The sequence below is a fragment of the Bicyclus anynana genome, chromosome 12 (genome assembly GCF_947172395.1).
Source record: "Bicyclus anynana chromosome 12, ilBicAnyn1.1, whole genome shotgun sequence".
NCBI classification, from domain to species: domain Eukaryota; kingdom Metazoa; phylum Arthropoda; class Insecta; order Lepidoptera; family Nymphalidae; genus Bicyclus; species Bicyclus anynana.
This window is the reverse complement of record NC_069094.1, coordinates 3,190,398-3,217,776: the sequence shown is the minus strand read 5'-3', so window position 1 is coordinate 3,217,776 and position 27,379 is coordinate 3,190,398. Positions and strand designations below refer to the sequence as shown.

The 27,379-nt window shown below is 35.1% G+C and overlaps 2 protein-coding genes across 2 annotated transcripts; both read right to left on the bottom strand.

Annotated features, from left to right (window-relative positions):
- Positions 1 to 1,037: 1,037 nt before the first annotated feature.
- Positions 1,038 to 13,147, bottom strand: LOC112043458 (terpene synthase). The gene is made up of 9 exons (XM_024078866.2): positions 12,996 to 13,147; positions 12,085 to 12,239; positions 7,758 to 7,899; positions 6,837 to 6,957; positions 5,472 to 5,611; positions 3,872 to 3,907; positions 3,413 to 3,512; positions 2,314 to 2,441; positions 1,038 to 1,224 (listed from the first exon to the last, which is right to left on the bottom strand). Exons 1-9 carry the CDS (start codon positions 13,041 to 13,043, stop codon positions 1,156 to 1,158), a joined length of 939 nt encoding a protein of 312 aa, XP_023934634.2. The 5' UTR covers positions 13,044 to 13,147; the 3' UTR covers positions 1,038 to 1,155.
- Positions 13,148 to 14,357: 1,210 nt separating this feature from the next.
- On the bottom strand, positions 14,358 to 26,958 carry LOC112043500 (terpene synthase-like). The gene is made up of 9 exons (XM_052884757.1): positions 26,821 to 26,958; positions 25,336 to 25,490; positions 24,182 to 24,323; positions 23,528 to 23,648; positions 21,807 to 21,946; positions 20,728 to 20,763; positions 18,784 to 18,883; positions 17,895 to 18,022; positions 14,358 to 15,498 (listed from the first exon to the last, which is right to left on the bottom strand). Exons 1-9 carry the CDS (start codon positions 26,860 to 26,862, stop codon positions 15,430 to 15,432), a joined length of 933 nt encoding a protein of 310 aa, XP_052740717.1. The 5' UTR covers positions 26,863 to 26,958; the 3' UTR covers positions 14,358 to 15,429.
- Positions 26,959 to 27,379: the final 421 nt, after the last annotated feature.

Here is a 27,379-nt window from a genome sequence, read left to right as displayed (position 1 = left end):
TAGCTTCAAGCAATGTGTTGAAATACATTTACTTAGTCGAGGTTACTACACTATTGATGAGTTCCTTAACGATAAAAGCGCTTGGAGGCCATTGGATCAGCTTCCACCTTCACACAAAAAGTAAAACTATAAGAAATTGTAATGTTATCATCAATTGTAAATTATAATACTGTATGTTTTTTTAAAAAGAGCAACTGTTGAGTTTCGTGCCGGTTTTTTCTCAGCAGAACCTGCCTTCCGAACCGGTGGTAGAATCTTTACAAATAGTCAACTGACGTGTCAAAAGTGCTTGTAAACTGAGCCTACTTGAAATAAATGCTTTTTGATTTTGATTTCGGGCCTCATCAGGCAATGCTTCTGTGCTCGCCCAAATCCTCTGGTGACGCCGCTGAGGTCTCATTAAAAATAACAGAATAAAAAAAAAATTGGACTTAATATTAACTAACAGCTTGTCTTTCATCTTATGCCTCCCTTATCAACAAAATAGGCAGATATTATTATTTCTGTTTTATTAAAATAGGTTTTTAAGTATGTAGTATAAATATTTGTTAAATAAGATATTAATCTCTTTACGACATCTGGTCATATAAAGCGGTTTCTAACAGCGGGCTCCCACCAAGACGAGTCATCTGAATAAAAAAAAAACAACCGACTTCGGAATCACATAAATGTTTCCACTAAACTAAAAAGCAAAAAATAACATTGTATGTGCTACCTTCTGATCTATTTGAAGGCGGTGCCAAGCCAGTGATGTTTTAATTAAAGCCGTTTCTAAAAGAACCACAGGAAAGAACTGTCTGAAAATACTAAATCTTTGTGATTAAAAGACCTTAGACCCTAATATACGGTTTTGATAGCTCCACGCACTTCTGAAATAAAGAATCTTGACAGGCAGACAGAGACAGACGGACAACAAGTTGTCCTATAAAGGTTCGTTTTTCCTTTTGTGGTAAGAAACCATAAAAACGTTTTTTTTTAATTAAAAAGTTAATTATTGGTGTAAAATTTTGGGAAATACAATTGCAATTAGTAAAAAAGTTATTTCATAAATATTTTATTTGTGTGTTAAGATTAAACATTATAAAATATATATACTTCTGGTAAAGACCTACTCTTCGGACCTCAGAGCAATAACCCAATAAATAACGCTTGGCATCAATCTTTCCAAGACTCCATCTCGTCTAGCACTGCCTCCATTTGCGGATTCCCACCGAGACGAGCCACCTGGAAAATACCAATATGAGAACCTTAGCTTTTTCTTTACTTTTTAAACGATTTCCAAAAAGGAGGATTTCAATGTTCGGCTTTATGTAAGTTTTTTATGTATGTCCAGCGATATTTTCGTTATTTGTGAATAGATTTTTGAAAATTCTTCACTTGTTAGGAAGGGTAACTTCCAGGATAGTCCCATTTTTTTCATGCCCAAATCTGATGATGGCCTCCTGGAGAAATCAAAGGAAACTTTCGAAAATCCTAGAGACGACTACTTAGTACGTTTGTTGAATTTTTCATTAGATATTTTAAAAGTACTCCAATTTCATAAAGTTCTGGAGTCGGTTTAATGATGGAGCTGAAGCACAGACTATGGAACTCCTCGATGAATTATAGCAGTTACCTTTTGTTTATGCTTGATTAATTTGTATTAATTAGAACTTTCCACCTAGATGATTTGTGACTGAATTAGGGGTCTGCTGATAAAGACGAAGGACAGTTAAGGGAACTCATCGACGGTTCGCAGTAGCTACCTTGTGTTTGGGCTTGATAAATTTGTATTAACGAGAACATTCCAACTAGATAGGTTGTGACTGCAGTAAGGTGCTGAAGAAGAAAGACAGTTAAGGGAACTCCTCATCGGTTATGATGCATTTCACGTTTTTCGGATATCCATATTTCTTGTGGATAAACGGGAAGTGAAGTTTTTTATGTGAGTTGAGTTGTGTGTGAGGTTGTGAGCGAAGGTAGTATTTTGAAAATTAGAATTAGGATACTCATCATTATCAGCTTATATTCGGCTCACTGCTGAGCTCGAATCTCCCTGAGGGTTAAGCCTTAGTCCACCACGCTGACCGAACGTGGATTGGCAGACTTCAGGTGTGCAGTTTTCCTCACGATGTTTTTCCTTAAGCGTTTGAGACACGTGATCTTTAACTTCTTATGTAAAGCACATAACTGACAAGTTAGAGGTGCATGCCCCGGACCGGCTTTGAACCTACACCCTCCGAATCGAAAGGTCGAGGTCATATCCACTGGGGTATTAGGCCTCTAATTATAAATTACGAAAGAAGTCATCTATTACATAAAACCTACTCTTACCTCAGCTCTAGTAGTTCTGTTAAGGTCCTCCAGAACACTACGCACATACGCCAGACTGCCCGACTTCTCCAACAGAGCCACGCAGTACTTCTTCAGCTCGATGTCTTCAGTTCTTTGTCGCAGAATATCTTTACATAGTTCAGGATTACATAAAGGACTACAAAAGAATACTGGGGATTTTGGAATTTACTCAAGCGCGTCACATACCTAAATGGGAGGGAAATTCCAAGTTATTGAGCAGCTTTTGTAACTATGAGCATAGTATTGGTGAGTTCGTCTAAACTTCTAGAGCAACGAAAATCAATCAAATTAATTTAAGTTAATTGCCCGTTCTCTGACCATTAAGGGAGTGAGAAGGTTTTTGGTATTTTTTTTTTTATTTTCAAGAAAAGAACAAGTAGGTTTTTTTACCTATGAAATTGCTTTTTGTATGAAAAAATTTAAACGATTTTTTTTCATGTATTTTTGCACGACGTTACTCATATTCCATAATTACTCGAATTTTTAACGTATCCGTGTTGACAATTACTCGAATTTTTTGATGACAAAAAAGACTGAAATGTGATAAAAATGTAACACTAATCAATAAACAAATGACTTTTGGAAAAAGAATTCCATGTTTTTAAAATAAAATAAATTTGAAACTAGAAGTCTTACCCAAACAAAAATTTTGATTTGAAATGTCCAGTATTGCAAAACGGCAATTTTATAGGTTTTACCTATTATATTCCAGTGATTTGCTGACAGCTGCTTATCGGAGAATCCCTATTTTTAAAAATTTTCGCGCCGAGGTTGCGTGACCAGTTCCGAATCGTAACAAATATAAATGAAAGCGTTTTTAGCTTCAAATATAATCCCATCTGACGCACTCGAGTACCTAATATCTTTTGTGAAAAAAATAATTTTGAACATTAAAAACTATTTATATACTTACATAATACCAAAACATGTTGGGACATAAAAGTCTAAATTTTTAACACGCTTCAGAATTGCTGTGTAATTGTTTAAAATAGTGTATTTACCTAAAATAGTCATCATTCTCATTGAAAAACCAACGTAATTTTACTCAATAATTAAATATTTTCATTTGAAAGGATACTCAAGACCTCTTCTCCCTCTGGCGTGCCCATCGCGTGTATGATCGACAAACTAAACTTGCCCTCTGTCAGGTCCTCACAGTAGGAGTCCTCCGTTACTGCCTTAAAGAATAAAGAATAACAAATAAACATTTAACTTTTCGGTACATTAAAATAGGTACTACTGTAAGTAATCTTAGTTATTTTAATAATTTTTTCATTAAATACGAAGTACAAACAACAATTAAATTTTAAAACTGTCATCAACCTATGTCAAATGTCTCTAGATTCGAAGACTTTTCAAGCACTGAGGAAATTTTCAAAATTACTCAAGAATTATCAATAGAATTTTTTTTTGTGTATTTACACAAAAAAATGTTATTAAACACAAAATACCACCCGATCTTAAACAATGTTATGTTATACAAAATGAAAATATGCACAATAATAAATAATCTTTATAACTTTTCATTAAAGATTACCTGTTTGTCATCTTCACTCGGCCATTCTTCAAGAGCCTGTAAGAAGCAACGTGAATCATCAAGAAAAGTTAACATAACAGTTTTAAGGAAGTCGGCCACTTTCATACAAACTACGACCAGTAGGGTTATTATATAACTCGGTGTACCATTCAAGTAATAAGTCACTACATCGTTTTTCATCGTATTTTAGTTTTTGTGATGATTTAAAATAGTTATTTCAAGGAAATAAACTTGACTGCACTATTTTACATTAAGATAATGTTTTTTTTTTGTTTTTACGATGATCTAGCATTATTATTTCAACGAAATTACGTAATTTTTCGTTAAAATAACGTTACTATCTGTTACTATCACTAATAAACTAATGTTATTTTAGGTAAAATGACGGTAATTGTGTTATTTCGTTGAAATCACAATGACAAATGATTGCAAAAACGAAAATACGATGAAAAACGATGTAGTCACTGTTTACTTGAATGGTACACCGAGTTACATAATAACCCTGCAGACCATAAAGTGCCATGTCCATGAATAGTCTGATATTTTATCGATAGCTGTACAGGTTCGGCGTACCTTGGGTATGTTTATTTTATTTGTGGCTGACCAGTGGTTATAATGCTGCAAATTATATATATTTGAACTTTTTGCTTTTTTGTAACTGGAGAATATTTCGCCGTTCCCGGAGAATAAAATTGTAATATAAAAAAGCTATTTTTTTTAGGAAAAATAAAAAACCTAATTTTGGTTATTAAATATAAAAACCTAATTATAAGTATATATGTATAGTTGACAAAGTAATAGACTTAGATAAAAGTGAGAAATCCTATATATAATAATAAAGCCATAATTAAAAAAATTAAATGTAACCGAATATGAATCATCATTGTATTTTCAATTTCATATTATAATGTCCATTACAATTTTATTCGCCGTACAGTAACCGGAATCCAATATTGTACTCTGCACTAACCGTTTTTATCTGAAGGTTAAAAACCTACCGAATAAAACGGTAAGTGCAAGTAATGACGGATTTTTGACGGCCTCCGTGGCGCAGTGGTATGCGCGGTGGATTTACAAAACGGAGGTCCTGGGTTCGATCCCCGGCTGGGCAGATTAAGATTATCTTAATTGGTCCAGGTCTGGCTGGTGGGAGGCTTCGGCCGTGGCTAGTTACCACCCTACCGACAAAGACCTTTGGAGGTACCTCCAAACGATTTAGCGTTCCGGTACGATCCCGTGTAGAAATCGAAAGGGGTGTGGATTTTCAAGCTCCTCCTAACAAGTTAGCCCGCTTCCATCTTAGACTGCATCATTACTTACCTTCAGGTGAGATTGTAGTCAAGGCCTAACAACTTGTAAAGAATAAAAAAAATATATGAATTAAGCGCACCGACCGGAAGATTTTGAACGAGAATAAAATGGTTACTAATATTTTAAAGAGGAATGATTTGTTTGTTTGTATGCATTGAATAGGCTCCGAAACTACTGAACTGATTTAAAAAAATCTTTCGCTATTTTCGGTATAGTTTTTATACTTTGGAGCCATTTCCAGTAGTCCCAAGTCGGCAAAAACCCATTCCACGCCACTGAGCGTGCTTACCTCTTGCTGCTTCAGGTTGCAGTAGTCATCTCTGATCTGGAAGTAGAGGCCGAGCTGAAGAGCCAATGGGCACAAATCAGCTTTATAATCACTGAACAGCTGGCACAGACGCAAGCCCAGTGTGAACATGCGTCCAGTTTCTGAAAAAAAAAAACAAAAGGCAATAAAACTATAGACTGTCCAACCGTACATTAACTTCATGGCAGGTCACATGCTTTTTTGCTCCGTAAATAGTTTTGTATTAAAATAAATTATATGCATGTAAGGGTATACCAGTATGTAGGTATACCCTATTTAAATTTGGCGCGTCTATCGACTGTCTGTGATCAGTGACGTTGACAGATGACACAATATTATATTTTTGTCAAATGTCATCTGTCACTTTTAAGAGGGAAAAAAGCGAGAAGTTTTTCGGTCGTTAAAGGTTATTTCTTTTTATTTCGAAACTATTTAATTACACCAAGACAAATAAGGAACATTTAATGTCGTTTTTCTGTTTTCAGGTGAGTTAATGTGTTCATAAATATTGTGTATTAGTCTAATCATTGTAATAATACTAAGGAATAAATAATTCGGTTTTCAGAGCAACACATAGTTTCATTTGTCTAATATAACACTATCGTCTTATATGCAAACAAATATTTAAAGATTATATCATATTAGTTTTTCAGGTAATTTCAGGATGTATCACATACGATGCATGGATGTCTCGTATCTTATGGAACTGTGTCGCATATGATACAAAACATTTTCTTTTGTTTCTTTCACAAAATAGCAGCAAATGCTAGTTAACATAACATTTTTTTAATTAAAGACATTGCAAACAGTTAATCATATTATAAATTACTAGCGGACGCCCGCGACTTTGTCCGCGTGAAAATCAATGTTAACTTTCATGCCCTACTTCCCCACTATAGTGGTAGAATTTTCAAAATTCTTGAATCACATTTTATGTTGTTGTTTTTTTTTTATGATTTATGAACTCATTTTTAAAACTGTAACTCTAAAAATGAAGGACTTTCCATACAAATTTTCAACCCCTATTTTATCGCCTTTTTAATTTATTTTCGCAATAAAAAGTTCCTATAATGATCTCCGTATTATGGTTTTAAACCGTGCAAAATTTCATTTGAATACATTCAGTAGTTTCAGCGTGATGCTCGGTCAATAAAAATTACGGACAGACAAATAGACAGACAAAAAATCGAAAAAAAATTTTTTGGCTTCAGTATTGATTATATAATGCCCTCCAACAAAAATTTTCAAAATATCTTCAATGTACAGAATTTGACTTGTTACAGTTTTACTATAAGTATAGATAGATAATGTGTGTAAATTATTCATTAAATATGAGGTGAAATTTACTCTGTTGGGCCATTTTGTTATACTCCTGAACAGTGGGACACCGGAAGTTTTCCCGCCAATACAAATCTGCACCTTGGCCGCGCAGTGCATCCAGGAATTCTGTCGCATATATATCTGCTGCCTAAAACAATATAAAATATTCTTGGTGAGCAATATATCGGCGAAGCATACTAAATACTATTCTGATAACGAAGAAGTCATAACCTCAGAGCAGGTTCTAAGCTTTACGTGTGTTACAAATAGTACCTGCTTCCCGCCTATTTCGTATAGATAAGTGTCGCCGCGTAGCGTATAGTAGCGTCATTTCATTTCATACTTTTATGACTTCCGGTTATTATAGTTAAATTTAATTAAGTAACAATGATTATCAACCCGAACAGTGGAGAGGTTATTATTAATTATTGATATAAATATAATTATTTATTTTACATGATATAAATTCATCATTGGTTATTTTACTCTTGACAACTATGACGTCACGTTATGATTTAGTTTGTATTTAATTTCTCAACTTTGTGTTTCGATATTTTAATATTATTTTACGATCGTTATAAATATCTTTTAATTATTAATGTGTTTTAGATAGAATTATAACGTTTGGTTTGTATAATAATACTCCGGAACTATTATTAAAACGTACTTGTATTGTTAACATATTCGTGCTACCAACAGTAGACACTAACTTTGCAAATATTATAAAATAGAGGGTTGTTTAGCAGATTCATTCATATACTACCGTCAGCGTGTAATATTAACATTATAGCGGAAGCTATGCTGAAATTGTTATCGAATAAATGTGTACAGTGAAAATATTATTTTACTTCTCCCACCTTCTGTTACACGTGTCAAGGATAGCAGATACAAAAAGTAACACTATCGATCATTACCGGAACGACAGATCACTAAATGTTTTCATTTTACCTCAGGGTGTAACTCCACAAGTCTCTTCATCACCAAGAACAGCACATGCATCGATGTGTTAAGTGTGAGCGGTATTCCATACACACGATGTGCTGCCGGTATGCCCCTTCTCAGCTTCGTGCTGTCTTGAATATCGTCGAACCTTGAATTCATCAAAATACAATATTTTATTCAAGGGCCTGTTGTAGCTAAACCTACGGCTTTTTTACCTTGAATTCATCAAAATACACTATTATATTCAGGAGCCTGTGGTATGTCTGTGGTAGATAAATCTTTGTATTATTTGCAAGTTAGCCCTTGACTACAATCTCACCTAATGGTAAGTGATGATGGAATCTAAGATGGAAGCAGACTAACTTGTTAGGAGGAGGATGAAAATCCACACCCCTTTTCGATTTCTACACGACATCGTACCGGAACACTAAATCGCTTGGCGGTAGGTTGGTAACAAGCCACGGCCGAAGCCTCACACCAGCCAAAATATTTATTAGTAAAAGCCAAAGTATTTGCCATATCTTTTTAAAATGTGACTTATATTTCCATTTCCGTACAACTAGTCAGAAAAGATTGTCAGAAAAGATTGGGTCGACGCGATTAAAAAATCGACAATAGTCCAACGGGCGGGTATCAAATCACGACCCTCGAAAATTCTAGAGTTTAGCTTGTATAGGGTTCCGTAGTCCACAACCCTTATTGTTTCGCCATGTCTGTCTGTCTGTCCGCGACCTAGCTTTTTTATCTGATTGTGTTAGTACCTTAGGCTCCTTATGGTACCTCAGCGGCGTCACCGGGGGGTTTGGGCGAGCGCAGAAGCAACGCCTGATGTAGCCCGAAGGCAAAAGCAGAGTAGATGGGCGGAACGACTCTCTAAGGGTCTCATCTGAGACTCGGACCTCGGCTTAGAGGGTCGTTCGGGAAGGGTGTTTTGGCTTGAGTGTATCAGTCCGGGCGCCCCCGAGATCATGAGGTAAAAACGTCTGAGTGACGTCAGATATCGGGGACCTGTGACCGGGATCGCTGTGTAGCTTGTGTTTGTGTTGCCTGGGAATCGTTGTCGTTCGTTATGTCATCGTCAGGATCGTAAAGGACGTTTTTTAGGCGTCTATATCGGCGTTGGTATCGGGGTTGTAGCTGCAAGCCTCAACCACTAGTTGGTTGCCGCGACTTAGCGCAGAGGCTATTACTACTGATGATGACGATGCCTCACAGCCGATTTCGGCTACAGCGATGCTTCTGGCTCCTCAGGTCTGGGTAAGGAACTCGAATGGAAAGTTCTCTGGAGTGCTTTCCAGTGACTAATGTACCTTATTTTGGCCTTAAAAGTGCGACTACATAAGGCACAAGTTAGCACACCATCACAGTAATTGTATGGAATTGCGGCAGGTGGACCATAAATCAGGACAATTAAGAAGAACTCATAAGGCCAATTTTTAAAGAAATCTGTATTTGCCTAATTAGGTAAATTACTTGTTAAAGGTGGGGTATAATTTGTAACCCTTTGACATAAAATTCATTGCATTATCGGTGTCGAATAGACAGGCGACAGTTTTAATAAGGATTTGATACTAACTTTAGCAAACACGACATTAAATAATGTCAAATCCTTAGGAAACCAATCAGTTTGATTAACAGACAACTGACATATTATGTATCATCTATGCAACTGATAATCAGTGAATTATGTATCGAAGAGGATACATAAAATCACTACGATCGGTGTGAAAATAATAATGAAATCAACATATTTTCCCTGTTGGCAAATATTAAAATAAAAATGTGAACAAAGTCGTAAAATAAAATCTTCAAAAAAAATTCTGTATTTTACTCAATCGGGTTATAATGAATTTAAGAAATAAATAACAAATAATTAAAGGCTGAAGCTAGGTTTATGTATGAATAGTCACTATCTTAATTAAATAAGTAGGTACTTTAGATTGTGGATAAAGTCCTATCATGTCGCTGATCTAAGTTAAATTCATTAAAAAAAAAAAAAGAATCTCTATGATACAACCAGGGCCACACAGAATGAGGCTGGCAGAGCGTATAATCATTTTTAATTTCACTGTAAGTACATGATTGTAATCAAAATATGAGTTTTGCGTATGTTTTGCGTACTTACATTATATACGATTGTGAGGTTTAGATTATATCAGCCTCTGTATTCATCATCATTATCAATTCCGGCTCACTGCTGAGCTCGAGTCTCCTCTTAGAATGAAAGTTAGGTCAATAGTCCACCACGCTGGCTCAATGCGGATTGGCAGACTTCACACTCGCAGAGAATTGAGAAAATTCTCTGTTATGCAGGTTTCCTCACGATGTTTTTCCTTCACCGTTTGAGACCGGATATTTATTTTTTTTTTAAATGTAGGTACATAACTGAAAAGTTGGAGATGCATGCCCCGGACCGGAATGGAAGCTACGCCCGAATCGAAGGCAGAGGTCATATACACTGAGCTATCACGGTTCTGTGTTAGCCTACTGATAAGCTCCTCATTGGAGAGGGAATTTGTTTCTTCGACAACTTAGCCTTTAAAGGATCACTATACTAATATTATAAAGCTGAAGAGTTTGTTTGTTTGTTTGATTGAACGCGCTAATCTCAAGAACTACTGGTCTGATTTGAAAAATTCTTTCAGTGTTAGATAACCCATTTATCAAGGAAGGCTATAGGCTTATTAATTATCCTCGTATTCTTATGGGAACGGGAACCACACGGGTGAAACCGCGCGGCATCAGCTAGTTTTAAATAAACTGAATTTATACAACTAAACGTACGTAACTTTTATTTGGTCGAGGTTATTATACCTACCGACTTTGAGATGAGTTTCAATGACCATGATACTTGTCATGTTTTAATACATCATGGTGTAAAAATCTGTGAAGGTCACACATCCGTGATATTATAAATGCTAAACGTTCATTGTTCCATTTTCAAAATATAATATTTAATTATTTACTTGTGTAACTATGGCTCTAATAAAAAAAACACTCAGTGGAGTTTTTCTGATGAAGAAGAAGAGATTCGCAGAATAACCAAAATCACTGACAGCTCAGCAAGTCGCAAGGTTGAAGTGGTCATGGGCGGGGCTTATAGCTCGAAGAGCCGGTGAATGTTGGGTTGGCAAGGAATGGTCACCCCACACCGGAAATTGTTGGTCGACCCCCACTACGTGGACTGAGGAGATCAAGCGAGTGGTAGGGAGCAGCTGCATGCTGGCGGCTCGAGACCGTTTTGTCTGGAAGTCCATCCCTATGTCCAGCAGTGGATGTCCATCGGGTGTTAATGATGATGGTGATGATTATGCACTATTCTGTCTGGTATAAGTTAGTAGTTTTTTGTAAGCTTACGATACCACACTTTGTGTGTGCCGGTAAGGTGGTAACTAGCCACGGCAGATGCCTTCGACCAGACCAGGTCTCAACCAATTTAAATTGAAATCCTAAACTAAATCGCAAACTGTTTCAGGCAGGTGAAAATTAGGTACCCTGACATAGAACTGGAGACCTGCACGGCTAATCTCTAACGATTGTCTATCTCGCAAATGCAAGTTTCGAATTCACCGCTATTTTTCTCATTCTATAGTATAGTGTTAAACAGAGAGAGATAGAGGTGAATTCGAAATTCGCACTTGCGAGTCAAAAAATATCGTTACAGAATAGCCTAGCTGGATGAGGATTCTAAGCCTTTCTATGCAAAAGAAATCCTTAAGAATTTTGTTTATGGATAAAATATCCTTGAGGCAATCTGAAATTTTCAAGAGTAAAAAACGATTGGCCAGAATATTATTCAGTCGAGTCTTAGTCAGGTGATAAATAGTTTTAGACAAAAATTCAAAAATTCCAACTGGCTTATTTTTTTTACCCACTGTTACTATTACTTGTTCAATATATACATAAAGTATATACTTAAGATATGAGAAACAACTTACAGTCATATGAGAATCAACTCGGCGCATATGAGAATCAACTCGGCTTTCGACGGCCTCCGTGGCACAGTGGTATGCGCGGTGGATTTACATGACAGAGGTCCTGGGTTCTATCCAAGGCTGGGCAGATTGAGATTATCTTAATTGGTCCAGGTCTGGCTGGTGGTAGGCTAGTTGGTGGCACCCTACCGACAAAGACGTACCGACTAGCGATTTAGCGTTCCGGTACGATGTCGTGTAGAAAACGCAAGGGGTGTGGATTTTCATCCTCCTCAACCATCAACTTACAGCCATATGGGAATTAGCTTACAGCCGAAAGAGAATCAACTTACAGCCATATGTGAATCAACTTACAGCCATATGAGAATCAACTTACAGCCATATGAGAATCAACTTACAGCAGGGACGCAATATGAACCATGTCCACTGTATCAACAATCTCGCGAAGCTTTTCATCGCTCAACTTCAGCCAGTGGTTGAAGGCGTCAGCTATCTTCACTCGTACCTTCTTTCCTTTTATTTGAAGTAGATAGGTATATGGTGCAAGGATCTCCTGAAACATTTTTTGTGAAGAAGAAAAAAGAAATGTTGTTTTCGCAACAAAAAGTAACCTTTTTTTCAACCGACGTAAAAACGGAGGAAGGTTCTCAACTAGACGCGTATATTCTTTTTTTTTATGTATGAACACGTATAAATTATTACTTGGTGGATTTTGAAAAATCTTATTTTGTTGGAGAGGATACCTATATTTTAAAATTGATGTCATATAAACTTTCAAATAAATCTAATCATAAGGGTAGGAAAAAAGGGGATGATTTTAGATGTAATGTAAGACTACGCATAGCTTTTCACAGAGTAGTCCAATTTTGATAATCCTTTTTTTTTTGCAAAGATTATATTAAACCTCCAAGATCAACGTCACAACTACACTAAAAATTTAAAAATATATTTTTTTTTAATACAACCGTCTTCATAAACACAACCGCATGGAACTAAAAATCGAAAATAATACTGATTGTACCTACTGATCAGTTTCAAGTCGGTGCCAAGCCGTTTTAATAAGTCGTTTCTAAAAGAATCATATGTAAGAAAAATGTCCGAGAGATTAACATGTGTTCTTGAAGTCGGTAGCATTTAAAAAAATAAATATTCAAATTCTCAGAGAACTATAAAAAAATTATGCCTAAATCAAAATTATAATGATATAATAAAAATTCTATATATTTTTAATATGCAAGGTAGGTGCATATAACAAAAGAATTTGAAGTAGGTAATGTAAATAAAAATAAAATAAGCTTACAAAGCTTACCTTCTCAAATTTTAATTCACTGTTCGTATTTTCTTCCATGTTTCTCATGTATGTAAGTATTTATTGAAATTATGTACGTTTTAATTATCTTAACCTATGCACACACGTAGTTATCGGCACAAAATGGTATAAAGTTGTCGGCAATAGTACTTATATGATTGTTTGTACCTACTGCTAGATTGACGTGAACACTCATAATCCGAATTTACATAACTGTGTGTAATTAGGAGATATGCATAAAGTAAAAGTTTATAAATAATAAGGATAACTCTTGATTGTATTATATATTATATATCTAAATATATTTATTATTTTTTTATTTTTATTAATTTCATTTATATTATTTCTGTATTGCTATTTATTTATATTATTTTTCTCTTTTATAACTGTTTCCCTGTCGAGTCGTGACACCACCAAGGTTAATCTGAAAATTAGCGCTGCAGTTGCTAACACTGCAGCACCATGCTGAGGCAGCGACCTTTTCAGTTGAGATAAAAAAATATATATGTAATATATATATAAACTGTATTAGGTAGACTATATAGAGAATAAATTAAATAGAATAACATAGAATCTGCACATCGGGAGCCACTATTTGCCCAGGAGTGCAGTCGTGTGTTTTAGTTATATCTTAATTTTAAGTTAATTTAGTTTAAACTATTTCTGTACCAGTCTTAAGCTGAGTAAATAAGTTTTACTATTACTATTACTATTACATGCCCTAAGGGATTTATTTTCCTCCTCGAGGGGGGAAAGAGTTGGCAAATATATCAATAATCCCCGGTTAAGAAGTCTAGTCATTTGGGTACTGTTCGGTAGATTAATTGTGTTTCTGCCCTTTCCACGTATTTGGACATCGGTAATATTGGTCTTGTTTAAATATTTATAAACAGATTTGATAATAAATTCTTTTGCTTTGGCCGCGACTACGCCACGTAATTTGTTGATAAAGTAGATGGAGTGTCGTCGCCAGAAGCGGTGGACTTGACATTTTGTGGTAAATTTTTATTTTTTTATTCTTTGACAAGTTAGATTGCAATCTCACCTGATGTTTAAAGTAATGAAGCAGGCTTACTTGGAAGATGTAAAAGATTTTTCTAATTCGCCGTTCCCGGAGAATAAAATGGTAACTGCCATTACGTTATTTGACGGCCTCCGTGGCGCAGTGGTATGCGCGGTGGATTTACAAGACGGAGGTCCTGGGTTCGGTCCCTGGCTGGGCAGATTGAGATTTTCTTAATTTGTCCAGGTCTGGCTGGTGGGCGGCTTCGGCCGTGGCTAGTTACCACCCTACCGGCAAAGACGTACCGCCAAACGATTTAGCGTTCCGGTACGATGCCGTGTACCGAAAGGGGTGTGGATTTTCATCCTCCTCCTAACAAGTTAGCCCGCTTCCATCTTAGACTGCGTCATCACTTACCATCATGTGAGATTGTAGTCAAGGGCTAACTTGTAAAGAATAAAATAAATAAAAAAACGTGTGTTATAGAATCATTTCATTTTTGGGATCTATAGGTGTTTTTTATTTATTTATTTATTAAGGAAAATCTACCGCTGTTACATTAAATTCATGCTTACATTTGATTACATTGTTTGATTAAATTAATATTTAACTATTAAATGGTATTAAAACACCTGCTCAATTTTATTCGTAATTTTAATGCAGTTATTTACGAAATTACAAAATATCACAATGGTATTCCAAGATATAGTCACTGGCATAAAGGTACGAGACTATACACCGCGCTACGTTATTCGTCTTAAACCAAAATCCCACATAATGTACCCAATGTCTATTATCCATCAGTGTTATTAAAAAAAAAAAACCAAAGTACAATTCAAGGAGTTACAATATCGAACTATCGATATATCGTCCATAAAAATATTAGTAATGAATACTTATCGCTATTAAGTGATAATGTCGATATTTTGATATATCGATATTTTATTAACAGCCCTAGTAAAGACACTGCCGCCGACTAGGTGTATCAAAAATAGTAGGTATGTAGGTATTAAACAACAAAATTTCTGAAACTAGGTTAAAGTTCATTAACTTCTTCTTTCCAAACAGAATGAAACAGGATGTTCTGAAGTTTTTTCATCAATTTTAATTTTTTTTTCGATAGCGTGTGAATGTGCTTCAGCTTATTTTTAATATTACTATAGAGTTTCTCGTAATGGATACATACATGTCGCGGCGGATTATAGACGCGGCCGGTAGCACGGTGTATATTAATATAATATAAGCATAATGTATTTTTCTACTTCTTAGTACGGTATACAGCCATACGATTGTTTTCTGATACTCACTCAAAATTCAAGACTTGATTATGATAAAATCAGATACTATTTTATTTTTGTGCAAATTTAAAAATACATGATACAAATTATACTTTATATTAATAGCTCAATAAATTATTATAACGTTTTTTCTTCAATTTTTCCAAGACTCCATCTCGTCTAGCACTGCCTCCATTTGCGGATTCCCACCGAGACGAGCCACCTGAAAAATACAAATATGAAAACCTTAGCCTTTGCTTTACTTTTATAAATGTCATAGGCAATGTGATTACCTTTTCCGTATTATGGTCACTAATTATTACAAAAGTATAACTCAAACCATAAACGGTTTATTTTCAACAAAACCCCTTAATGGGTAGAATTTTGAAAAATCATGAATGACAGTATTTTTAATAATTTTCGGGTAGTACACATACCAATTTTAATCAAGGACATACGAAACATATACAAGGTTTCAACCATAGCTTCACCCCCTTCTGATTTAAATTTCGCGACTTTTTTGGACATCTTTGGAATCCTTATTAAATGAGCATGTTTTTGAGTTAGGTGTACAACTTTGCCTAGTAATTTTTTTTCAATGTGACCAAAAATAATCGTTTAACTTAAAAATACCAACCAAGTATAAAATCGACGCTTAAGTAATTTTTCAGCACATGGTATAACTCAACTGCACTGAAGCACAGAAAAGATATTACAACCAGTAGTTGGACTTCATACTAGAGGTCGAAACGCGAGCTATACCTACGCTCCTTGAACATGGGGTGATCGTAGGGTGAAGACAGTCGCGACTGTGCCGCGGTGACGAACGAACGCACGGTGTATTAACAGAGTAAAGTGTATTAATAGTATTAGATTTTTTTAATTATGACCAGTAGGAAATACTGTGCCGTTTTTGGATGCATGAATTCAAAATTATCCCATCCAGAGATAACTTTTTTTTAAGTTACCTGGAAACTCTGAAAGGTTAACTTTAAAATAAATTTACTTATTAGTAGGTAGGTACATAATCTTGTATTTTTTAATGGATAAGGTATTTCCTTTTATCTCCAGAATAAAGGTAGGTATCTGGATTAGTAAATAAAGTGAATAGAGTAAAGGAAAGTGATTGACACGATTGAAATATGTAGCTATACGCGGTTCATGAATCACGATACAGTAGGTACGATAAGCTTGTATTAAAACCTCGACTGCTTGTACAATGTATTGTGTGACTGTGCTCGGATCATTTGTGTTTTGTTACCCGACTGCGGCGAAGCCCAAAGGAGGAGTATGTGTTTGAATGTTATGACTTGTTGTTGTATGCGGGCGACGGGAGGAAAGGACTGCGCGGGTGTGAAGTCGTACGCGCTGGGCATCGTTACCCCCCTCCCGGACCGCGCCGACCTTCGGGAGTGTTACGAACAAATTTGCCAAGCACACATACTGATAAATGATATGTCATTAGACTCGTCTAGATAGGCCGAGTGTCACTGGGTAACTTAGTTCTTAAAAAATCAAAATGGCGGATTTTATGCACTTTAATGTGCAAGCTCATAAAACTTTTGCTCAGCTTGGCATTGGTGACAAGAATTTTAACCGACTTCCAAAAAGAATCGTATCGTATTTACAGCGATATTTCCGTCATTTGTAAACCGTTTCTTTTTTGTTTGGATGAGTATTCTTTCAGGTTACTCCCATTTTTTTCATGTCAGGATCTGATAATGGCATCCTAGAGAAATCTAGGGGAACTATCGTATCGTAGGGACAATTAGTGCGTTTGTTCATTGTTTCATTATCTATTTTAAATCACTACAATTTCATGAAGGTATTTATCTTTTTTTTTATTTGTTCACGTAGTGTGGAGGTAATACCTAGATGGCATCACCGAAATAAATATGTTTAAGAATACGACCAATCCTTCAAGATCATTGACGTAGTATCAGCCTTAATTAAATCAACCAATCAAAAAACACGCATTTTTATTTATCACTTCCCATTTTACTACAATTTACAAAGTATTTTATTTGTTTATATAAAAAAAGTTTATTTACAATCACAAAACTAAGTGGAAACACAAAGTTAGCAAATGTAATTAAATTGCTGCATGCGGGCAGCCCTATGACATGTTTACGTACCGCGCGGCTGTAGGTATTTATTTCAAAAATACGGCCGAGTTATTATACTGCTTGTAATATCTTTACTGTGACTGAAGGTTGGGATTTATGTATTTTGTACAAAAATCAATATAACTAAAAAACCGCAAAATTTCGGCTAACAGAATTGCGTTATTTTTGTAGATCTTAATTTCTATAACTTAGTATGACCTTACTATCGCCTTGTAAAGTATGTCGTAATATTTACGGGACACCCTGTATATTCAAACTGCATAATATTGTATTCAATACAAATTATTTAAATTACATAAAATAACATGAAAGAAGTCATCTATTACATAAAACCTTTTTTTTAACATGGGGAAATCCTCATATATACCTTCTTGCCACGGGGAGGCAAGAATGTTATGTCGGACTTCAAGCGACTAAAACTTACTCGCCGCATGGTGACTGAGCCACGGGAACATTATGTAAACTACCGCAACATCTATTACATAAAACCTACCTCAGCTCTAATACTTCGATTAAGGTCCTCCAGAACACTACGCACGTACGCCAAGCTGCCTGACTTCTCCAGCAGAGCCACGCAGTACTTCTTCAGCTCGATGTCTTCAGTTCTTTGTCGAAGAATATCTTTGCACAGTTCAGGATTAAATTACAGAAAAAAAAATACTTAGGATTCAGTAATTTACTAAAATGCATTCTATATGGGAAGATTATCTTTCTTTCTATTGTATATATGCTATTGTACTAAATAGCATGTTCTTCTACGTTTTCTCTATATTGTGTGGTAGGTAGATTATCTCAGAAATTTGTATTACCTGGTTAGCTACCAGAATCAAGAGTTTTCGTACATAAAAAGTTGAGCGTCTCATCAAGATGAAACAACTCACAAGCATTAAAAAAACTGATTCAAGGTAGACAATTTTGAAAAATCCGAAAATAAATATAATTTGGACACGCTAAGGATTTTTTCAAAACTATTCAATTCAGTTTTAGATAATTAGGTGGTGTATTTGCGTTTTATCCATAAATTATGGGACACCCTGTATATTACATAGGTACTAAAAACATGTTGGGATAATAGGTCCATGGTTGAGACATGAAACTTTCAATATCTGACACGCTTAAGTATTGCTATGTAATTCTTCACAATAGTGTACTTTAGCCTCACTTACAGCCAGTTTCTTCATGTAAAGCTAAAGTAACGGTAAAAGTAGTAAGTAGTGAAGAAGACTTTATTTTTCAGTGAATAAGACCGTCACTTTTGATTTATGACGTTACTTTGACTGTTACTTGAAGAAACTGGCCGTTAGTAGTCATTCTCGTTAAAAAACCAACGTAATTGTACGCAGTTCACCAGGAAAATTAAAGATTTTCATTTGAAAGGATACTCAACACCTCTTCTCCATGTGGCGTGCTCATTGCGTGTATGATTGCCAATGTGTACTTGCCCTCCGTCAGGTCCTCACAAAAGGAATCTACCTTCACTGCCTTAAAGAACAACAAATTAACATTTAACATTTCGGTACATTAAGGTAGGTATAGTCTGGCGTCGATGGGAAAGACTGCGTGGGTGTGAAAACATTCGTGCGCGGAAGTAAGGCGTGTCAATCGTGGGTTTTTCATTCATCGCTACAAGCCCCCCGGCCCGATCCGTATCGGGAGTGTTACGAAAGTTGCCAAGCTATTGGTATACACTGCGCGGATGCCCGCGAATGGGGATGATAACCGGGTAAATAAAGTGAATATTAACTTTTTTTGTCGGGATGCTTGTAAAATAATTAAGTAATCTCAGTAGTTATTATAGTAATTTTCTCATGAAACGGACATTATTAAAATTTGTCCCAGGCTTTTCGAACATACGAGTATAAGCCTACTTATATAACAATTTAATTAAAATACCAAAAGAATTTTATTCAAAGATTTGTGTTGTATAGCAGTCGTTAAAAATTTGCGTAAAAATTAGAATTTCAACATTTTTCATGTTCTGAAAAATGTTGAAATGTGACTGTTGTTGAATTAACGTCAGATGACATTTTGTTTTACTGTTTATGATAACATTTAGTAGCCTTTTGTGATAAAATTGCCTTTAGTGTGGCCAGTTTAGAATATAATGTTCTATTGTGTACAGTTTTCAACTGACGAAAAACGACGAGAAGGTTAACAATTTGATGTGTATATTTTTTTTATGTATGAACATTAACACACTTGCAACTTTTTACTCACTCTCACTGCTATCCTCTCAGAATAGAGGGGTTAGGCCAATAGTCTGGATTAGCAGACTTCACACACGTAGAGAGCAAAGAAAATTTTCAGGCACATATGCAGGTTTCCTCACCATGTTTTTAATTCACCGTTTGAGACACGTGATATTTAATTTCTTAAAATGCACATAACGCCGTTCCCAGAGAATAAAATTGTAATTGCAAAAACCGAATTTTGGCGATTTTGACAAAGTGGACTTAGATAAAAGTGAGAAAGCTCGAATGAAAGCTAATTTTTATAGCTTTTGTTAAGCTTAATTTACTAAAGCCTAAATATAATTAATAAAGCCATAAATTAAAAAAAAATCTTACCGAAAATAAATCATCATTGTATTTCCAATTTCATATTATAATGTCCATTACCATATTATTCGCCGTACAGTCTAACCGGAATCCAATATTGTACTCTGCACTTACCTACTGTTACTCTGCATTTGCTTACCTACTTACCGTTTTTATCTGTAGGTTAAAAACAGTAAATGCAAGTGATGATGAATTACGCGCACCGACCTGAAGATTTTGAACGAGAATAAAAAGGATTTTAACATAATCGAGTCTTAAATTGTAAGTACCAGAAGACAATAGTATGGCTGTTTACCGTACTAAAAAGTAGGAATGCATTATGGTAATATTATATTACCATTTTATTCTCGCACCTTTATGCCAGTGACTATTTAGTAACTTCTTTAATAACTGCATAAATATATCGAAAAAATTGAGCAGATATATTAATAACGTGTAATGGCAGTTACCATTTTATTCTCCGGGAACGGTGATAGCTGAAAAGTTAGAGGTTCTGCAATCCGGGCCGGATTCGAACCTACTATTTGCATACTTATAATTTATATTTAATTTAATTTAAAAACCTGTCATCATCCCTGTTGTTCTAGGTAATCACCAGGTTTCCCTTGATTCGAAAGACTTTCGTCTTAATAAAATAAGTCAAAAATCATTATTTATTTTAATTATACACAAAACCATCGGATTTTAGACAATGTATGGTTATTGAAAATTTGAAATGAAAATCTTAAAAATCGTCACAATAATAAATTACTTTTCATTATAGATTACCTTTTTGTTGTCTTCAGTCGGCCATTCTTCAAGAGCCTGTAAGGAGCAACGTGACTCATCAAGAAAAATAACTAAAGTTGTTGTAAATAAGTTTAACTTTCATTATAACTAACAAAGAGTAAACAACGAGGGTAGTCGGTATAAACGAACTAATCGAATTTGATTCCATACTCATATTATTAAAAGTTTGTGGTATTGTAGTGGCTAATCTCGGAATCTACGGAACCGATTTTGTAAATTCTTTTACCACTAGAAAGTTATTTGTGTTAAACGTTATTTGGCTTAATCCCCGTGGTCCCTTAGCCGTAGTCCCTCAATACGGAGTAAATAGTGGTAGTAGGAGTAGGAGTAGAAGTAGGGTGTAAAGTCCCCGTGGTTCTGCTGAATTAAAAATATTTATATTGTAATCGATGTTTTTTTTTATTTACAATTCATAATATATCGGGAATACTGATACAGTTTTATTTATATCGATTAATGTACAGGTATTTCTAATAATTCAAGAATTCGTGTATGACGGAAAATTGTGCACCTTTTCTATTCATATTAGAAAGAACTTAATCACATCCTTAATTAATAATTTTTAGAAAGAAGGAAAGGTCTCGATTTGATGCGTATTTTTTAATGTTAGTTAGGTACCTTATAAATTTGTAATTTTTTAACGAATTTTGATAATTTTACGAGGCACAAGAATCACTAACAGTAGCTATAGATGTTAATTTTCGTGTATATCCACTACAGTTACTCAAAGTTACAGTGGAATTCATAGACGTTGTAGGAGCACCTCCAGGGGATCATTCACCCGCTGAGTGGCAAATTGTCAAAAAAATACGGGGTTACATTCGACATTCAGTGGCTGAATGATCCCTTGGGGTTTCCCCTACAACGTCTATTAATTCCACTTTTAGAGAATAGACAGCATACGAGTAGTTTAATAGTAAATATTTGTGTGCCAGTTGTAAGCATCGAATGTGACTTATTAACCTATCTACCCCTTTTTTTCTAACATCATTTTTGGATGCCCTTTCCAGTAGGCCCAAGTCCAAAAACTCATGTGCCAGTGGGTGAGCCGTACTTACCTCTGGCTTCTGTAGGTTGCAGTAGTCGTCTCTGATCTGGAAGTACAGACCGAGCTGCAGAGCCAACGAGCACATGTCGGTTTTGTTATCACTGAACAGCTGGCACAGACGCAAGCCCAGAGTGAACATACGACCAGTTTCTGAAAAACATAACAAAGATCATTAACATTTTGACTGTCCAACCGTATATTCACCTTCACGTGACGTTTCATTTTTTTGTGACGTTGATAGTTTTGTATACAAATAAATTATATATAAGAATAAGTACTCAAAAAGTAACTTCAGGATGTATCACATGTGATACATGAATGTTCGTATAACTGTATCAAATATGATACAAAACATTTTCTTTTTTTTCTTTCATGGAAAGGTCACAAATTTTGCTGGTTGATTTTTATTTTATTAAATAAATTGTTAGAAGTTGATCATATTCTATATAATAAAAATTTTAATAAAAAATACAACCGACTTCAAATCCTAAAAACGTACCCACTAAACTAAAAAGCGAAAAATAACATCATAATATGTTCTACCTGCTGATCAGAATGAAGGCGGTGCTAAGCCGGTGATGTATTAATTCAAGCCATGTGAGCATATCTTATAGATTTAGATTTTGCAGACAATGTTGTTTCATGTGGTCCTGTCAGAAATGGCTTGAATTAAGGCAACACCGGCTTAGCACCGACTTCATACTGATCAGCAGGTAGAACATATTATGATGTTATTTTTCGCTTTTTAGTTTAGTGGGTACGTTTTTAGGATTTGAAGTCGGTTGTATTTTTTATTAAAATTTTTATTATTTTTCAATTTTTAGTGTAAAATTTCATCTCAAACGAATACATCAGACCCCTAATGACAGTCACAACCCATCTTGGTACAAAATTCTCAGCAATACAAATTAATCAAGCCCAAGCACAAGGTAGCTACCGTAAACCGTCAAGGGGTTCCCTTCATTGACCTTGGTCATCATCATCAGACCCCTAATTAGAGACTCAACTCATCTAGGTAGAAAGTTCTCAGCAATACGAATTAATCAAGGCCAAACACAAGGTAGTTACTGTTAACTGTTAAGGAGTTCCCTTAATTGTCCTTGGTCTTCCTCACCAAACCCCTAAATGACAGTCACAACCTATCTCTCCTGGAAAGTTCTCATTAAGACAAATTAATCAAGCCCAAACACAAGGTAACTGCTGTAAATCGCCAAGGAGTTTCCTCGTCTGTTTTATGACTCCATCATCAGATCGATTTTAAACCTTCATAATTTTGTATTTCTTAAAGGAAAAGTTCACGAACACACTAGACACCCATATAATTTTCGAAAGTTCCCCTTAATTTCTCCAGGATTCCATCATCAGATCTTGTCATGATGGCAATGGGACCAAATGGGGACTATACCGTTTCAAACAAAAAAAGAATTTTTGAAATCGGTCCAGGCGTCTTTGAGTAATCGGTGTACATACATAAAAAAAAAAAAAAAAAAAAAAATACCGACCGAATTGAGAACCTCCTCCTTTTTGAAGTCGGTTAATAAAAGAGATAAAGTTTGTGATATTATAGGGGTAATCTCTGGATCTACTGAAGCAATTATAAAAATTCTGTTACCATGTTATTTGTGTCATAGGCTTTATTTTTATTTCCGTATTCTCACGGGAAGGTGAAACCGCGGGACATCGGCTATTATAATGTGTTTAAATTAGAAAGTATATAAGACGGAAATTTACTCTGTTGGGCCATTTTGTTATAGTCCTGTACGGTGGGACAATGGAAGGTGTCCCGCCAATACAAATCTGCACCTTGCCCGCGCAGTCCATCCAGGATTTCTGTCCCATATATTTCTGCTGCCTAAAACAATAATAAATAACAATGAAAAACCGGACAACTTGATGTCTTCGATCCATCTAGTTGGGGGTCAATCAACACTACTCATTCCAGCACCTTGTGACCCCAACGTCCATCGGCTCTTCGTAATATTTGGCCTGCCCATTGTGCTATTGAGCTATGTCAGTGACTTTAGTTCTTCTGCAGATCTCCTCATTTCTGATTCAATCACACAGAGAAGTTCCAAGCATAGCTCGCTCCACCGCCCGCTGAGTGACTTGAGCCTTCTAATAAGGCCCATAGTTAGCGACAAGTATCGGATCTTAAGCACTTTATTTGTATAAATTATTCAGCACTAGCAACGCGTACTTCTCGAAGACTTTCGTCTTCAATTGATTTAGATGAATTTGGTTACTAAATGGCAATAAATGGGACGTTGGAGCTACATTTCATCCTGAAAAAATTCATGGTTTCTGTGGGATAAAATAGAAATTCACGCGGAGGCGCAGGCAACCGCTAGTACAGTTAGTTAGTTTTCAGTTTGTTTGTACGCTTACCTCAGGATGTAACTCCACAAATCGGTTCAACACCAAGAAGAGGACATGCAGCGTTGTGTTAAGCGTGAGCGGTATTCCATACACACGATGGGCTGACGGTATGCCCCTTCTCAGATTCGTGCTGTCTAGAATATCGTCCAACCTTCAATTCATCAAAATGCAATATTTTAGCCAGTAATGTCTAGATCACTGGGATTTTTAAAGAATCTTTTAAATAAATATGACTTATTCTCCCATTTCCACCCTTAACACAGTCTTTTCCGATTAGTTGGAAAGCTAATCAAAAAAGACTGTGTTAAGAGTGGGAACGACAATAATCATGCGGGCGGGGATCGATCAACGGCCCCTCAGTATAAGTCCGACCCCTTTACCGTTGAGCTATTATGCAAAGAGTTTAGCTTTTTATTATCTATGACAAGTTAGCCCTTAAATATGTTTGTTTACACTCATCATCAGATTTTTATAATTTTTGTTAAGTTTGTTTTTTTGATATTATTTGAAATTACTTATATTGTTTAAATAATATTTATGATGGTTATTTAAAATAATATATGTAAAAAATAAATTTCACTAAAAATGTCCCTACCCTATCCCCCTACCCAGCCCCTACAAAATCCCTACCCTGCCCCTACCCTAGCCCTACCGTACCCCCAACCTACCTCCACCCTACCCCCACGCTACCCCCAAGCTACTTCAACCCTACCTCCAACCTACCCACCACTTTTTTTATCGCCATTACATTTCACATTCTATCGATAGTCAATGTATTACTGTGAACATAATTTGAAACATACTTTGATGTTTACTTTTAATAGGTTGTTAATAAACACCAAAATAGTGAATGGGCCATCAGGCCTGAACCAATAAACAAAATTTAAAATTGTAATCTGACGCGAGCTAGCGATCTAACCCAGTGCGTCGCTGTTTAGAAGTACAGCTACCAGCATTGCCAGAGAGACCATATGAGAATCAACTTACAGCCATATGGGAATCAACTTACAGCCATATGAGAATTAACTTACAGCCATATAATAATCAACTTACATCCATATAATAATCAACTTACAGCCATAAGAGAATCAACTTACAGCCATATAATAATCAACTTACAGCCATAAGATAATCAACTTACAGCCATATGAGAATCAACTTACAGCAGGCTTGCATTGTAAATCATGACGACGGATTCAACAATCTCGCGAAGCTTCTCATCGCTCAACTTCAGCCAGTGGTTGAAGGCGTTAGCTATCTTCACTCGTATCTTCTTTCCCTCTTTCTGGTTTAGATACGTATATGGTGCAAGGATCTCCTGAAAAAACAATTTTCACCTCTTTAACTCAAAAATGATGCTTGCTCTACGGAACTAGTGAAGAAAAATCGTGTTTGCTCACTCAGTGAAATAAAAATATTCTATAATAATTACTGGTTTAAGATTTTTAATATTGATATGGTCACTATAACATGTTGTTAGGTAAGCTAATTACGTAATAACTTGAAACAGAAGAAAACAACAAGTAATTGACAGCGAATTGAACTTTTTACCGGCAAAGTTGAGAGAAAAATACCTAAAAGCTTATGATTACACATCGTGTATTTTTTCGCTATTGATCTGAAAAGTTGTCTATATCACATGAGAGCAAAGTATTAATTGTCTCTTGTGCCTTTGAATCCCACATTACGCTCAGGATTCTAACCTAGAATCACTCGCTACGCTCGTGATTCAATTATAGAATCCTTCGCTTGTTCGGGATTCAAACTCGGCACTCGACGTACAAATTCAAACTTTGCTCACTTGTTGGAGAAATAACTATTGTGTGAAGAAGCAAAAAATAAATGTTTACTAATCCCACTTTATTTCACCCATTTTATATTTGTATTTTTTTACCTACGATAAAACGGAGACGGTTCTCAATTTTACGCGTAGGTATATTATTTTTAAGTATAAACACGTACCTATAACTTTATACTTAGTGGTTTGATTTTGAAAAATCGTTTTTCAGTGTCATCATTTCATAATTTCATCAAGACACAAAACACAAACCCGTTCAGTACCTATACTACAGCCTTTCTTGAAGAGTAAAGACTTTACCAACAAAGAAATTCAAAATGAAGGTAGAAAATGCATGTTATTCATAACTTTATTTTAAATTATGTATGGTTTCTTTATAAAATATTATTCAAAATTTTATTAACCCTAACTAATTGTTCTAAGCTTATTAATCAAATTTATTTTCATTAATTTTAGAAACAGTTAATTATAATTATTATTAGGTGTGAAATGACTAGTGATTTATACCCTCATTTTTAATTTGTTTGTTAGTAAACAGTATTCCTCAAGAACGGCTATAGTATAGGTAGAAAATTGTGATGCTATTATTGGTTTTTAGTTTTCTGCGTACGTTTGTGCTTATAAAGTCAGTTGTATTTAAAAAAAATATAAATATATATTATTATTATACATTTTACATGTCTCAGTTATTTGTAAATCAAAATTCATCAAAATCGGTTCAGCGAGTTTGCCGTGAAAACTGAAAAAGTCAGACAGACAGGTTATAATTTAACTATAATACGTTAACTATTTATTTTTGTAATGCACTTAAGTAGTTTAACTGAAAATAAAATAAGTTCACAAAGCTTACCTTCTCAAACTTTAATTTATTGTTCATAATATATTTTTCCATGTTTCTACGTATAAGTATTTATTGAAATTATGTAATTTTTAATTATCTTCACCTACCACCTGTATTGCACAGAAGTACTTAACTGCACAAAATGGTATAAAATTGTTAGTAATAGTATTTATATGGTTGTTTGTACCTACAGTCATGCAGGATGGTACGGTGAAAGTTCGTTTCACTCTTGCAAGTTTGCCGCGATAATAGTACGTATTATGAACGTCATAGAGGCTGTCACCGTACCCATGCTATCTGAAAAACACTTGTTACTGTTTGATTGACGTGAAGAATTTACTTAAATATGTGGATTTACAGACATTAAAATAATACCTACTTATAGGTATAATGTCTCTAAAAATAATTACGTGCTAAAACTAAGATATTAAAGACTTTAACTTTAAAAATAATTAAATTAAATTTATAATTAATTATTTTTAAGTATCAGGTACTTATTTATTTCAGAACTAGCGGACGCCCGCGACTTCGTTCGCGTGGAAATCATTGTAATTTTTCAATCCCTATT